The sequence below is a fragment of the Chaetura pelagica genome, unplaced genomic scaffold (assembly GCF_000747805.2).
Source record: "Chaetura pelagica isolate M959 unplaced genomic scaffold, ChaPel_1.0 scaffold141, whole genome shotgun sequence".
NCBI lineage: Eukaryota > Metazoa > Chordata > Aves > Apodiformes > Apodidae > Chaetura > Chaetura pelagica.
In genome coordinates, this window is record NW_009952059.1 from 815,325 (window position 1) to 827,192 (window position 11,868).

The following is an 11,868-nucleotide window of genomic DNA, read 5'->3' on the forward strand; positions in this document are numbered from 1 at the left end:
TTTTCCTCGCCTTCTGAACCCTCGTCCCCTCCCTGCCCGCAGCCGGGAAGGGGAGTGTTTTCAGCTAGGGGAGAGGTTTTTTTCCCTGAGCGCCCGGGTGCATCACGTCGGATGTGTCAGGGATGTGTTGCTGTCGTGCCTGGGAGCTGCCTCGTCTCTCTCCCCCGCAGGTCTGCCTCGCTGCTCCTCTTGTCCAGGAGACAACGTGGCTGCCCCACCAGCGATAAACCGGGCTGCCCTGCTCAATTCCCCCTGCTGAGGTGCCAGGCGTGGTGCCCTGTGCATTGGGGCACCTTCTGCTGATGGACAGTAATCAGGTGGCTTTTTGCCAGGGGGTTGTAGCAAGAGGACAAGGGGTAATGGGTTAAAACTGGAAGAGGGAAGATGTAGGTGAGACATGAGGAGGAAATTCTTTGCTGTGAGGGTGATGAGAGCCTGGCCCAGGTTGCCCAGAGAAGCTGTGGCTGCCCCATCCCTGGCAGTGTTGAAGGGCAGGTTGGATGGGGCTTGGAGCAACCTGGGCTGGTGTCCCACCCATGCAGGGGACTTGGATCTAGATGATCTTTAATTCCCCTTCCAACCCAAGCCATTCTATGATCCTATGAATGAGAGAACTGGGATATAGTCAACCAAGAGTTGAGACCAAGCAACTGAATTTGGGAGAATAGTTTTTATACAGATTCCTTTGACTTTGCACAAGCACATTTGCAGGATGAAGGAGTGAAGATGGTACAATGTACTCAGCCTATTTTTTTGTTACCTTTAAAAATTGCAGTTATTGTAAAGCCTACTCTTGCAGGGTTAAAATTTTACTTCTGAAATATCAGAAGTTGAGAGTGGAGAAAGAAAATAAATGCAATTGTGCACTTGGCTTTGGCTTTGCCTTCTGGGTGGCTCTTGACACTTCAGTTTCACATGGAAATGGTAAACAGTAGCTATGTTGCTAAATAATTGAAAAGCATGCATTTGGATTCCCTGTCTCTGAAGAGAGAGTCAGGAATGTGGTAAGGGATGAGAAGCCCTAACCACTAAATGAACTGGTGTTCTGGCACAATTAGGGCTTACAGGCTTTCTTCCCTGAAGTGGAGGAACTGGCATTGTATGTTGTACACTGATGGTTTGTTGCAGCCTGCTTCTTGTTTCTGGAGCAGCGTCTGCTTTGGTTTAGTTTTCAGGTTCAAGGTTTTTCCAGACTTTATTGCCTTTGGGAAAGCATGTTATGCAGGGCAATGTTTCTCACCTTACTAACAACTTCACCTTTTAAAAACACACCCAAGGGCTGCCTTATCTTTTTTGAAAAAAAATAATCTGCTGATCATCTTGAGCAGAACTGGTCTGGTGGTTTCTATTTGCCACCAAATAAAATATAGGGCAAGCCTGAAATGGTGTGTTTTACCCTCCTCTGTTTATATACTTGAAGGTCTGGGTATAGCTTTTGGTTTCCTCCTGTGAACCATCTCTTGCCATCTCATGAGTTTGTCCCAGTAAGAAACCTTGATGTAGGGTGGATGGAAGAGCTTTGACATGTCCATCAGCCCGTGTTGAGACAGTTGACAAGGGCTGCTCTGGAGAGCACTGACTTAAAATGTGCTGTCATTCTGGAATGGGTGTTGTGCTCCTGTCTGTCTGCACTAAGAACAATGCCTCACCTGTTTTTTTTCTGACTGTTATTTTAGCTCTTGGTTTACTTTGAGAGGTTGCTCACCACTCCTGAAGATTTTCTTAGTAGTGTCCATCTGTTACTAAAAACACTGAAGTTTCACATACTGTTTCTGCTTTCCAATCTCTCTCTCAGTGTTGAATTTCAATATCAGAGCTCCTTCAGACTTTACAGGCAGCTGATCCCCCCACCCAGACACTCCTGTTAATGCTTAGGTCAGCCATGAATCAATCCTCCTTATTCCTAGTAATGATTGCTCACTCACTGTTTACACACTGATGTAGCTGCAGGTGTTGGGCAGACTGAAATTTTGGGGAGGCTTCCAGTCTGGCAGAGGGCTGGTTTCCTTTGAGGGTGTTTCTGAGGCCAGTGTGCTGGCATGAGAGGTGAGTCTGGGCACTCAGAGTTACCTCTTTGTTGCCTGGACAGACTTTGAAGCTGCTCTTTCATTCCTGTTGAACTGCTGCTCACCCAACAGCCTTCAGGACCAGAATCTGTATCTAGCAGAGTTCCTGATCTCTGTGGGGTGGCTCCAGAGGTGGCTTCCAAGTGCAGAGCAGCTTCAGGTCCTTCTTGGCTAGCAAGTGCTTGGAGGTGCCATCTGTGGCACTTCAGCCTCTCTGGTTTCTTGAGAATAAAGGCCCTGAGGCTCCCAGGTGAGGTTTGAGTCTGTGTGAGCTCCAGAAGCCCCAGTCCTTGTTTTCTGGGCAAAAGATGGGGGAGAAAGCACCTGACCAGCATATACTGCTTCCAGAGCAGATGCTGGGGATGGCTGGCCTCACCTGGCTGCCAGCTACATGCTCCAAGTGCTCTGGCAAGGGTGACTCTGGGTGCCACAGGCAGGTAGAGCCACTAATCACTTGTGCAGGGCGACTGCAAGGAAGCATCTGCTGGGGCAGGGAAAGGATCAGCTTTCCATCAGCCTGGGGCTGCTGTGGGATGGCTGGAAGAGCAGGCAGCTGCCAGTGAAGTTGGTACAGGCTAAAAGCAACTCCTCAGCCACTGTAGTTTTCCCTTCCCTGTGCCTTACTGTAGCTGCAAGTGGGAGATGCAGAAAAGAGTTTGCTTCTTGCCTGCCCAGCTGGGCAGCAGATGATGGTGGGTCTGGGATGGAGCCTGAGGCAAGAGAAGGTGCCAGATCCACTGCCCAGGGGACGTTTCTGTGATGCTGGAGGAAGCAGAACGAGGTGGGGAGAGACAGACCAGCAGTCCAGGGGAGAGCAGACTGACAGAAGCCTGGGACAGAGGTAAAGGAAGACTAAGCCAAGGCCCAACCCAAGGGTTGTGCATAGTCCACGTGCGGTGTGTTTCAACCTGTTACACACACAGGTGGGAGATCCCTGCTGAGGGATTGAGCATGGCTGTTGTGCAGGGCCAGCCAAACATCCTCCTCACTGCTTACTCAGCAGCCAGAACTGCTTGTGTGGAGCCTTTCCTGGCGGCTCCCTTGCATCTCTTCCCACTGGGCAATCCCAGCCCTGCCCTCCTGCCAGGCTCCCACACCTCTGCTGGGTGGGGTGCTCCCTGAGTCACAAGGGCCAGCAAGCACGTGGCACATGTTTGAGACTGCACTGGTTTATGTTTCGTCTTCAGCAACTGTTCTAGTCGTTGCAGGCTGGAGATGTTGATAAATGTTTTGGGGATGTGGGGGGGAAAGTGTTTTAAGGCACCACCCATCACAGGGCTTGTCTGAGGTGTTGTGCTCACCTGCTCCGACAGCAAGAATTGTGGTCTAAAAATGGGGTGTCTCTGGCTGCCTGCAGGGGTGAAGGAAACAGGTGGCAGGTGGTCAGGGAGCAAGAGGGAACTTCTAGGGTGAAGGACATGCCCTGCCAAGTGGTCTGACACTGCCCACGTCCCGTGCCTTAAAGCCAGTCAGTGCTGTGTGCTTTTGGGGGCTTAGATCTTGGTCTCTGAGGAGACCTGGCTCTCAGTGCCATTTTCTGAACTCCTTTGGTTGTGCACCTTGGTAGGTTGGTCACATACAGGTGGTGTCACCAGGCCTGGCTGAGCTTTCTTTCTCAGCAGCCTGGTGGCTCAGGAGGCAGAGCAGGCAGGTAAGCAGGCCAGCGATGCCTCAGTGGCCACATGAAGGCAAGGGAGACTGCTCATTTCTGCACAGTCTGACTGAAATCTTTGGAGGAAGGGCTTTTCCCTCTCACTTGGGCAGAGCTTGAGTTTTCTCTGGCACTTGCCCTTTGCCTGTGCTGCCCCACAGGCATGTTCTTGGTGGCAGGTGGCTGAGTCTCCCACCAGTGCTCCTCCAAACTGAGCAGCAGGTATCTTGAGAACTCCTAAACATTGTGGGAGCATCTGCAGTGCTTCACCCTGGATTATTGTTAGGGTGATGTTTTGTTTGATGAACTGGTCACTAGGTGTAGCAAAGGCAGGCCTGACACAGGTGGTACGTGCTGCTCCAGCTGGGGGCTGGTTGAGTGCTCTGATGTTACCAGAGTTGTCATTCCCATGGAGTGACATATATCTACTGAGATGATCCACAAATCTTTTTGTAGGCCACTTTTAGACCCCACGTATAAGCTGCCTGCCTCAAAGGATGCCAGGTTGCCAGGAAATAAAAGCTGTGGTTGGTTGTTTTTCTGTTACAGTTTGATGAGTGCTTTTTTTAAAATGTTGAAACAGCTTTAAATTGGGTAACTGGATTAGCAAATTGCTGCTGGTTTTTACAGGGGTGACTCAGGCTAGTGGAAAGCTTAATTGCTATGCTGTTATTCTTCATTAGCATGCAAAATGCAAGACAGAATATGGTCCATGTGTGAAGGTGAGGCAGTGGCCTGCAGTGGGAGCACAAGAAATAGAAGTGAAGCTCCAAGTGAGGAGTCTGGACAAAACCAGTTTGCTGCTGTGGAGGAGAGCATTCTGGCACATAGTGGAATTCCCTTCACTCCCCCTTGGATCAGTGTGGATGAGTCCAAAATATCAAAGCCCTTTTTTTAAAAAAAAAAAAGCTGTTTCCAAAATACTAATTGCTGCTCTGGAACAGTCTGGATCTAGAGCCTGGATTCCTTCCCACTCTGTCCAGGGTGGCAGGAGGAAACTGGCAGTTGCCTTTAAGGTGCTCTATGCTTGACCCAGGCTATTTTTCCTCCACTTCCCCATTTGGTGTGACTGTGTGCTCTGAGGGCAAGTGCTCCATATCTGCATTCCTTCTTGGAAGAAGGGCAGGGACCTTCCTTTCCACAGTGTCTTCCCCATTTGGTGTGACTATGTGCTCTGAGGGCAAGTGCTCCACTTCTGCATTCCTTCTCGGAAGAAGAAGGGCAGGGACCTTCCTTTCCACAGTGGTAATTAGAATGCTTTTATTTCACTTGATGTGTGGATTTTACTGAGTTATCTTAGGGCTCTGGAAATGCATCCAGGCAGCTGGCTCATGTTTCTCACGTGGCTCTTTCATTTCTCTCTGCACATCATAATATATTTTGCCTAAATTGCAAAGGCTGAAGTAGCACCTTTGCTTTGGGATCAGGGAGGCTTTTCCTTGAGGCTTGCAGGGTTTTACTCCCTTTCCTGGGTCTGATTGCTGAGATGCCTGTGACTTTGGTCACCTGCTGCAAGAGAGGTGATACCACTCTCTGTTTGCTGTCCCACAGAGCTCAGCACCCCTTAGGCTGGTTGAGTGCTTTAGAAATAAGAAAAAGGGGAGGACTTGTTTATCTTCCAACTGCCTGTTTGCTTCCAGCCTCTCCTGGGGAGGTTTTGTGCCCTCACTTGGCACTGCACTCTGCCACACTCCAGAGGAGCTGCCCGTGCCAGTGATTCCGGGTTTATTCTGCTTGTCTCTGCTTCCTGCTTTCTTGTGCACAGCAAGAAGGCAGAGGTGGGACAGTAGCTGGGCTATGTCATTTCCGTGCTGTCAGCTGCCAGGATTTTGCAAGCTTTCTGGGACAGAAGTGGCATGAGGGTTTCTTAACACCACCTATGGCAGACAGCCCATTCTTTGCTTCATAAACCAACAATACCTGTTTAAAGCAACTGCCTTGGTCTTAACCCCCTGAATTTGTATGATACTGGGGAATGGCAGCTTGCCATGTGTTGCATTGCTACATCAGCATCCAGGAAAAATCCCTGGCATGCTGCTGAGAGTCAGTGAGAAGTAATGCTTGGTTTTGGCCAGGGTGATTTCCCCAAGGACTCATCAGGGGTTGTGGGGGAAGCAAAACTACTTTGTGTTGTTCAACTTTGTCATCCAGACAGTAATCTACGTGTCAGAAAGCCATAACTGAATTGGTGCTTCTCTCCTCTCTCCTCTCTCCTCTCTCCTCTCCGGTGGGCTCAAGGTTGGATGGGGCTCTAAGCAACCTGGTCTGGTGGGAGGTGTCCCTGCCCATGGCAGGGGGGTTGGAACTAGATGATCTGGAAGGTCAGTCCCTGAGCTGGCCCTGTGCAGGGCACACATCCATCACAGCAGCCACCATCCACTGAATCCACCCTGGATTTGGCCCTAATGGAAATATCTGTGATCTGTACAGCTCTGTCTGATGTGTGGACAAGGGCTGGGTGGTTTCTCTGTGTGTGACAGAGCCTAGTTGGATGTGTCTGTCAGCTCTGCTTTTTGGAGACAAAAAATGCTTTTTGGAGTGTCAGAAAGCACTGGCTAAGTTGCTCATATTCAGTTGCTTGTTGTTTTTTTTACCCAACAGGTCACTGGTCATTTAGATGACTGCACTTGTGATGTAGAGACCATTGATGCCTTCAACAACTACAAACTTTTTCCTAGATTGAATGAACTTCTGGAAAGTGACTATTTTAGATACTATAAGGTAATTTTCTCAAGAATTTTTTATTTGTTTTATGAGCTGTTTGTTTGGTTTTTTTTATCTGTCATGAAGTTATTGCTGATCTTTTTGAAATCAGATATGTGCATTTTAATCTTGTTCTTCTAAAAATGCAGTAGGGAAGTGGGACTCCTCTGTTATCAGGAGAGTCTGAATGAGGTATAACATGCATGTAAGATGCATGATTTTAAAGAGACTTATTTTTCTGTACAGAACTGTTAAAAAAGCTTCTAACTTCACTGCACTGCAAATTAGAACAGGCCCATATATAAAATCACTGAGGTAGAGCTGCCTTTCCATGCTCCCCCTTCCTTCAAACACACAAAGTCTTGTTCTATGTTGATTGCTTTGGAAGAATGATGCTTCCTCCCAACTCACAGAAAAGAAAGACTAGGATTTGTTGAAGAAGTTCATGTCCTTTCCCATTCCAGTGTTGGGATCTGTAAGAGAAATATTAAGGTTGGTCTGAATGAAGCATGAATGGAGATGTCTGTGTGTGAAAGCACCAGAAGAAGCAGCACAGCAAGGGTTAGAAGAAGCTGTACTGATAAGAAGGACATGAGTAAGGACAATTAGTCTGGTAAACATCAATGAATGATTTGTTCCCATCAAGCCCAGAAGGCCTGCACACCTGAAGGCTTGCACACCAACAAGTCCAGAACACAGATGACTTGTGTTCTGGCCACAAGAGGATGGCAGCAGGGCTCCAGCACATCCTCTTCCTGCACCTCTAACAAGGAGGCAGGCTGTATTCCTAAGATTCCCAAAACAAGGAAACAAAACCAATGGGAAGCAGACTCCTCTGAAGATTACAGGGAATTAAGTGAGCAATATTCCAAGATTGTCCCAAAGTAACTGGTGGCTCCTGAAGGGTACAAAGCATCTGGTCAAAACCCAGTTTGTTGTTGCTCAGTGGGAGCCTGGGGATGTGGGTAGGAAACTGTTACCAGCCAAGCTGCACAGGCACACACATCTCCTGTGAGAGACAAGGGAATGAGTGTGACCAGCTTTGTCTGAGATAAATCACACTATCTGTTTCCACTTGCACTGCTCTCAACTGTGCACTGAGTTTTGTTATCTGGAGCCTTGCACTGAGGCACTGGAGATGTGTGTTGGGGAACAGAGGTGGGGCAGGTTGGCTTGGTTGCCTGGAAGGAATGTGTAATAGGACAATATGTTCTTTGTAGGTAAATCTGAAGAAACCTTGTCCTTTTTGGAGTGACAACAGTCACTGTGGAGTAAGAGACTGTGCTGTGAAGCCCTGCCCATCTGTAAGTGCCAATCCAGCCTTTTGCCTCTTTTCAGCCAGTGACTGACTCTTCTTGTTCTGTTAACTGTAGTAAAACTATAGCTCTGATGGGGCTCCTATGTGCAGTGGTGCTGGTACCCAGGAGAAAGGCCAAATGATCAATTATGAAAGTGTAAAGAAAAACTAGGCTCTGAACAGCTGATTCTCCATGAATGGCCAAAAACTTGTCCTGGTCCCTCTTTTATTTTTGGAATTAGTGAGCTGGGTTTGGGACAAGTCCTCTGTTGTTACAAGAAGTGCCTCTTGTGTTAATTGCCAGAATATTCACCCTGTTGGCCCACGAGCTACACTGTGATCTGCAGTTCTGGCTGACAAATTTGACAAGGCCCTTCCCAGCCCTCTCTACCTGAAACAGCTCTTTCAGAGCTCCATGTTTCTCAGCACAAAAGCAACCACAAATCCCAGACAAAAGGGTTTTGTTGAACTAAAACCACCTTGACTGCAGATGTCTGCCTGAAGAGAAGGGGTTGAGAAAGTGAGTGAATCACAGCTTGGCTGCTGGGTTGGCTTTGGGGGTGGCAACTAACAACAGAGATCTCACATTCTCATTCCTGGTCTCTGGAGCAGTCATGTGCAGGAAAAGGGTGCTCAGGGGTACACTGTGCCCGTGGTGTGATGAGTGCTCTCAAGGAGAGGCCTCCTGACCCTCCTCACAGGCATTTTTCCAACTTGCTGGTTTATTTCCATGTACAATTTCATGTATCCTGCAATGGGGCAGGTGTCTGTCCCCCCTCACACTTGGTTAACTCCTGATGTAGTGTAACTGTTGGCTGAAAAAAGTGTCTAAGCTGATGTGGCACCTGGAAACAATCTGGTGCAGGTGTGTGTGTGGGGGGGCATCACTTGTTACCTACAATCTGGTATGTATGTTCAATTCATCCCTCAAACAAGTGGCCTTTGCTTCCCTGGTCTTCAAAGAGTACCTATTATAGGACCCAAAATGGAATGATGATTTATGTTTTTCTTTTCTCAACCCTAAATTCTGTTTAAATATTCTATTTTCCTGAAAAAAATCTGGGTTTGGTAATGAGAATGACCCATGTGACAGAGTGATGTTCCAATCACATCAATATTAGCTAGAATTGGTTCTTATTTTCAGAACTGACTGTGTCACTGCTGGTTTTAATTCTTTTGATTTGGGTCCATTTCAGTCTGAAAGCAACAAAAATAACTCTTATTCATTGCTGAATTTCTCTCTTCCCATGCTGCTTGCCAGCAGTGTTGGCTTCTGCAGCACAGGACTGGTTTTATTGCCTCCCTACTGGTGGAGGAAATGGAAGTTGAGGAGAATTTAGGGCCTCATTTCAGTGAAATCTAGACAGACTGGAGAGCTGGGCAAAGATGAGCATAATGAGGTTCAACAAGAATAAGTGTAGAATCCTGCACCTGGGGAGAAAAAAACACTGTGCACCAGTATAAATTAAGGGTTGACCTGCTAGAAAGCAGCCCCATGGAGAAGGACCTTGGGGTCCTGGTGGACAATAAGTTAATCATGGGACAGCAATGTACCCTTCTGGCCAAGAGAGCCAGTAGTATCTTGGGATGTAATAAGAACAGTGTGGCCAGCAGGTCAAGAGGTTCTCCTCCTTTTCTGCTCTGCCCTCATAAGAGCACATCTGGAGTATTGTGTCCAGTTCTGGGTTCCCCAGTTCAAGAGGGGCAGGGATTTACTGGAAGGAGTCTAGTGGAGGCTACAGGGATGATGAAGGGACTGGAAAGGCTGGGAGACCTGGGCTGTTTAGTCTTGAGAAGAGTAAGAAGGGACCTTATTAATGTCTATCAGTGTCTGCAGGGTGGGTGCCAAGAAAGGGCCAGTCTCTGTTCAATGGTGCCCTGTGATAGGGTGAGGGGAATCAGCACCAAGTGACAACAGAGGAAGTTCCTCCTCAACATGAGGAGAAACTTCTGTGAGGGTGACAGAGCCCTGGGACAGGCTGGCCAGAGAGGTTGTGGAGTCTCCTTCTCTGGAGACTTTCAAGACCCACCTGGAGATGTTTCTAAGTGGCCTGCCTCAGGTGATCCTGCTGCAGCATGGGGGCTGCACTTGATGATCTTCAGAGGTCCCTTCCAACCCTTGTGATTCTGTGATTCTATGATTGTCTTATGCTGCTGCTGGGGTGGTGTGGGGCTGGCAAGCCTGATGTTACGTGATGGAGTGGGAAGAGGGATGTTTCTGAGTGACACAGGTCAGGGTCTGGGAGGTGTGATATCTGAGGAGGTGCCTGGGATCCTGCCAGCAGGGCCAGGATCACCAGGAGACAGGATGCCAGACATCAGCTGACTCCAGCTCCTCTGGAGTTTATATTGGCTTCTCCAGCCCCACACTTGGGTAAGCAAAACACAACCTGATGTGGCACCCAGGGAAGGCTGCTGACTTTTGGAGAGGAAGAGTCTTGTGAAAAATCAAAATAGAGCACCAAGAATATTGCTCAAGCTTAGTCTGTGGAGGAGCCAAGAACCTGGATGTGTTGTAAGCTGAGATGAATGTTTTGGTAACTTTCTAGCTTAGAGAATCTGTGGTAACTTTCCTAATCTTTCTCCAAGATGAGGCTGAAAAGCCACACGTAGCACATGCTTGATTGTCTCTTTCAGGATGAAGTCCCTGATGGAATCAGATCTGGAAGTTACAAGGTAGGTGTATCTGTGTGCACAAAATGATGCAGCTTCTGGGACCAGTTTTGTGTCACTGCAGCTGATGAAAGCTGAACTGAATCAGATGGTACCTGTTGGGATGTACTTCTTTTACCCTCTTTTAACCTAAGTTTTTACCAAGTGTTGGGTGAAATGATGCCATAGAGCCTTGGAGGTGGCTGTCCTGCAGTCAGGTATTCCCTTCCACCAACATGGAGCAGTTGAGGAGACTTCTCCAAGAGCAGGTTGTTGTCAGGCACAAAATGCTCCCAGGCCAGAGGCTGCTGAGTCCCTGCAAGCAAGTCTCTGCCCAAGTCTGTGAATATCTGCAGACATCCTGTGGAAAATACAGGGTGGGATGAATCACAAAAGTGTCTCTGATGCTGTAACTGGTTGGTGCATTAAGGGAAGAATTATCACAGCAGAAAAACTGCTTTTTAATCCTCTCTCCCCACCCCTCTGCTTTTCAACCCAGTATTCGGAAGAAGCCAATAACCTTGCTGAAGAATGTGAAGAGGCCAAGAGACTTGGAGCTGTTGATGGCTCTTTAAGGTTTGACTTCTTCTTCCACAACCCTTACTTGCCTTGAGGGAAGCCTGGTGTCAGCACTGCACTGATTGCCTGTCCCCACTGTCTTTGCAGCAAGGAAACCCAGCAGGCAGTGCTGCAGTGGACACGGCACGATGACTCTTCAGACAGTTTCTGTGAAGCTGATGGTAAAGGGACCTGTTTGGTCTGACAAGTCTTGTAAAGGGATGTGAAGCACCTCTGCAGAGCTTAGAATCATAGAATGGTTTGGGTTGGAAGGGACCTTTAAAGGTCATCTAGTTCAGCTCCCTGCAGTGAGCAGGGACATCTCCAACTAGATCAGGTTGCTCAGAGCCCCATCCAACCTGACCTGGAATGTTTCCAGGGATGGGGCATCTCCCACCTCCCTGGGCAACCTGGGCCAGTGTTTCACCTCCCTCAGTGAAAGGTGCTCTAAGGTCTCCCTGGAGCCTTCTCTTCTCCAGGCTGAATACCTCAACTCTCTCAGCCTGTTTCCAGAGCAGAGCTGCTCCAGCCCTGGGATAAGTTTTTCACTGAACGTGCAACATCTCAGCGATCCCAGAGCACGCAGAGCACATACAGCATTTCCTCTCTTTCTCCCCACCCTCCCCACCCCCAATATTTTGAAAAGACAAAATATTTCTAACAGAGCTTTCCTGCTGGCCAGGGTCTTGATGTGTTTGGGGAGTTAGCAGCTTGGCTGCAGGGTGCTCAGAGTTTGCTTTGCCATCTGTGGCCTTGTGCTCTGATAGCTCCACAGCCCAGAGCTGTGCTGCGCTGCAGCGGGGGGATGCACAGCAAGTGCTCTGCACCTGCCTGTGGGGAGAGGGATGAGCTGGTTTCTCTGCTGGGAAGACTGCTCAGCGTGCACTGGAGTGGCTGATCACTTTCCTTCAGGAGTTTCTGTCACTGACCCAGCCCTGCCC

General features: G+C 48.5%; 1 protein-coding gene across 1 annotated transcript in view; it reads left to right on the forward strand.

Moving 5' to 3' along the window:
* Positions 1-11,868, forward strand: part of ERO1L (ERO1-like (S. cerevisiae)) — a 27,088-nt gene that overhangs the window by 737 nt on the left and 14,483 nt on the right. Inside the window, exons 2-7 of the mRNA XM_010004217.1 lie at positions 6,319-6,438; positions 7,641-7,724; positions 10,355-10,393; positions 10,869-10,945; positions 11,036-11,126; positions 11,407-11,426. Of these exons, the coding sequence (XP_010002519.1) occupies positions 6,319-6,438; positions 7,641-7,724; positions 10,355-10,393; positions 10,869-10,945; positions 11,036-11,126; positions 11,407-11,426 (431 nt within the window). The remainder of the gene's footprint in view (positions 1-6,318; positions 6,439-7,640; positions 7,725-10,354; positions 10,394-10,868; positions 10,946-11,035; positions 11,127-11,406; positions 11,427-11,868) is intronic.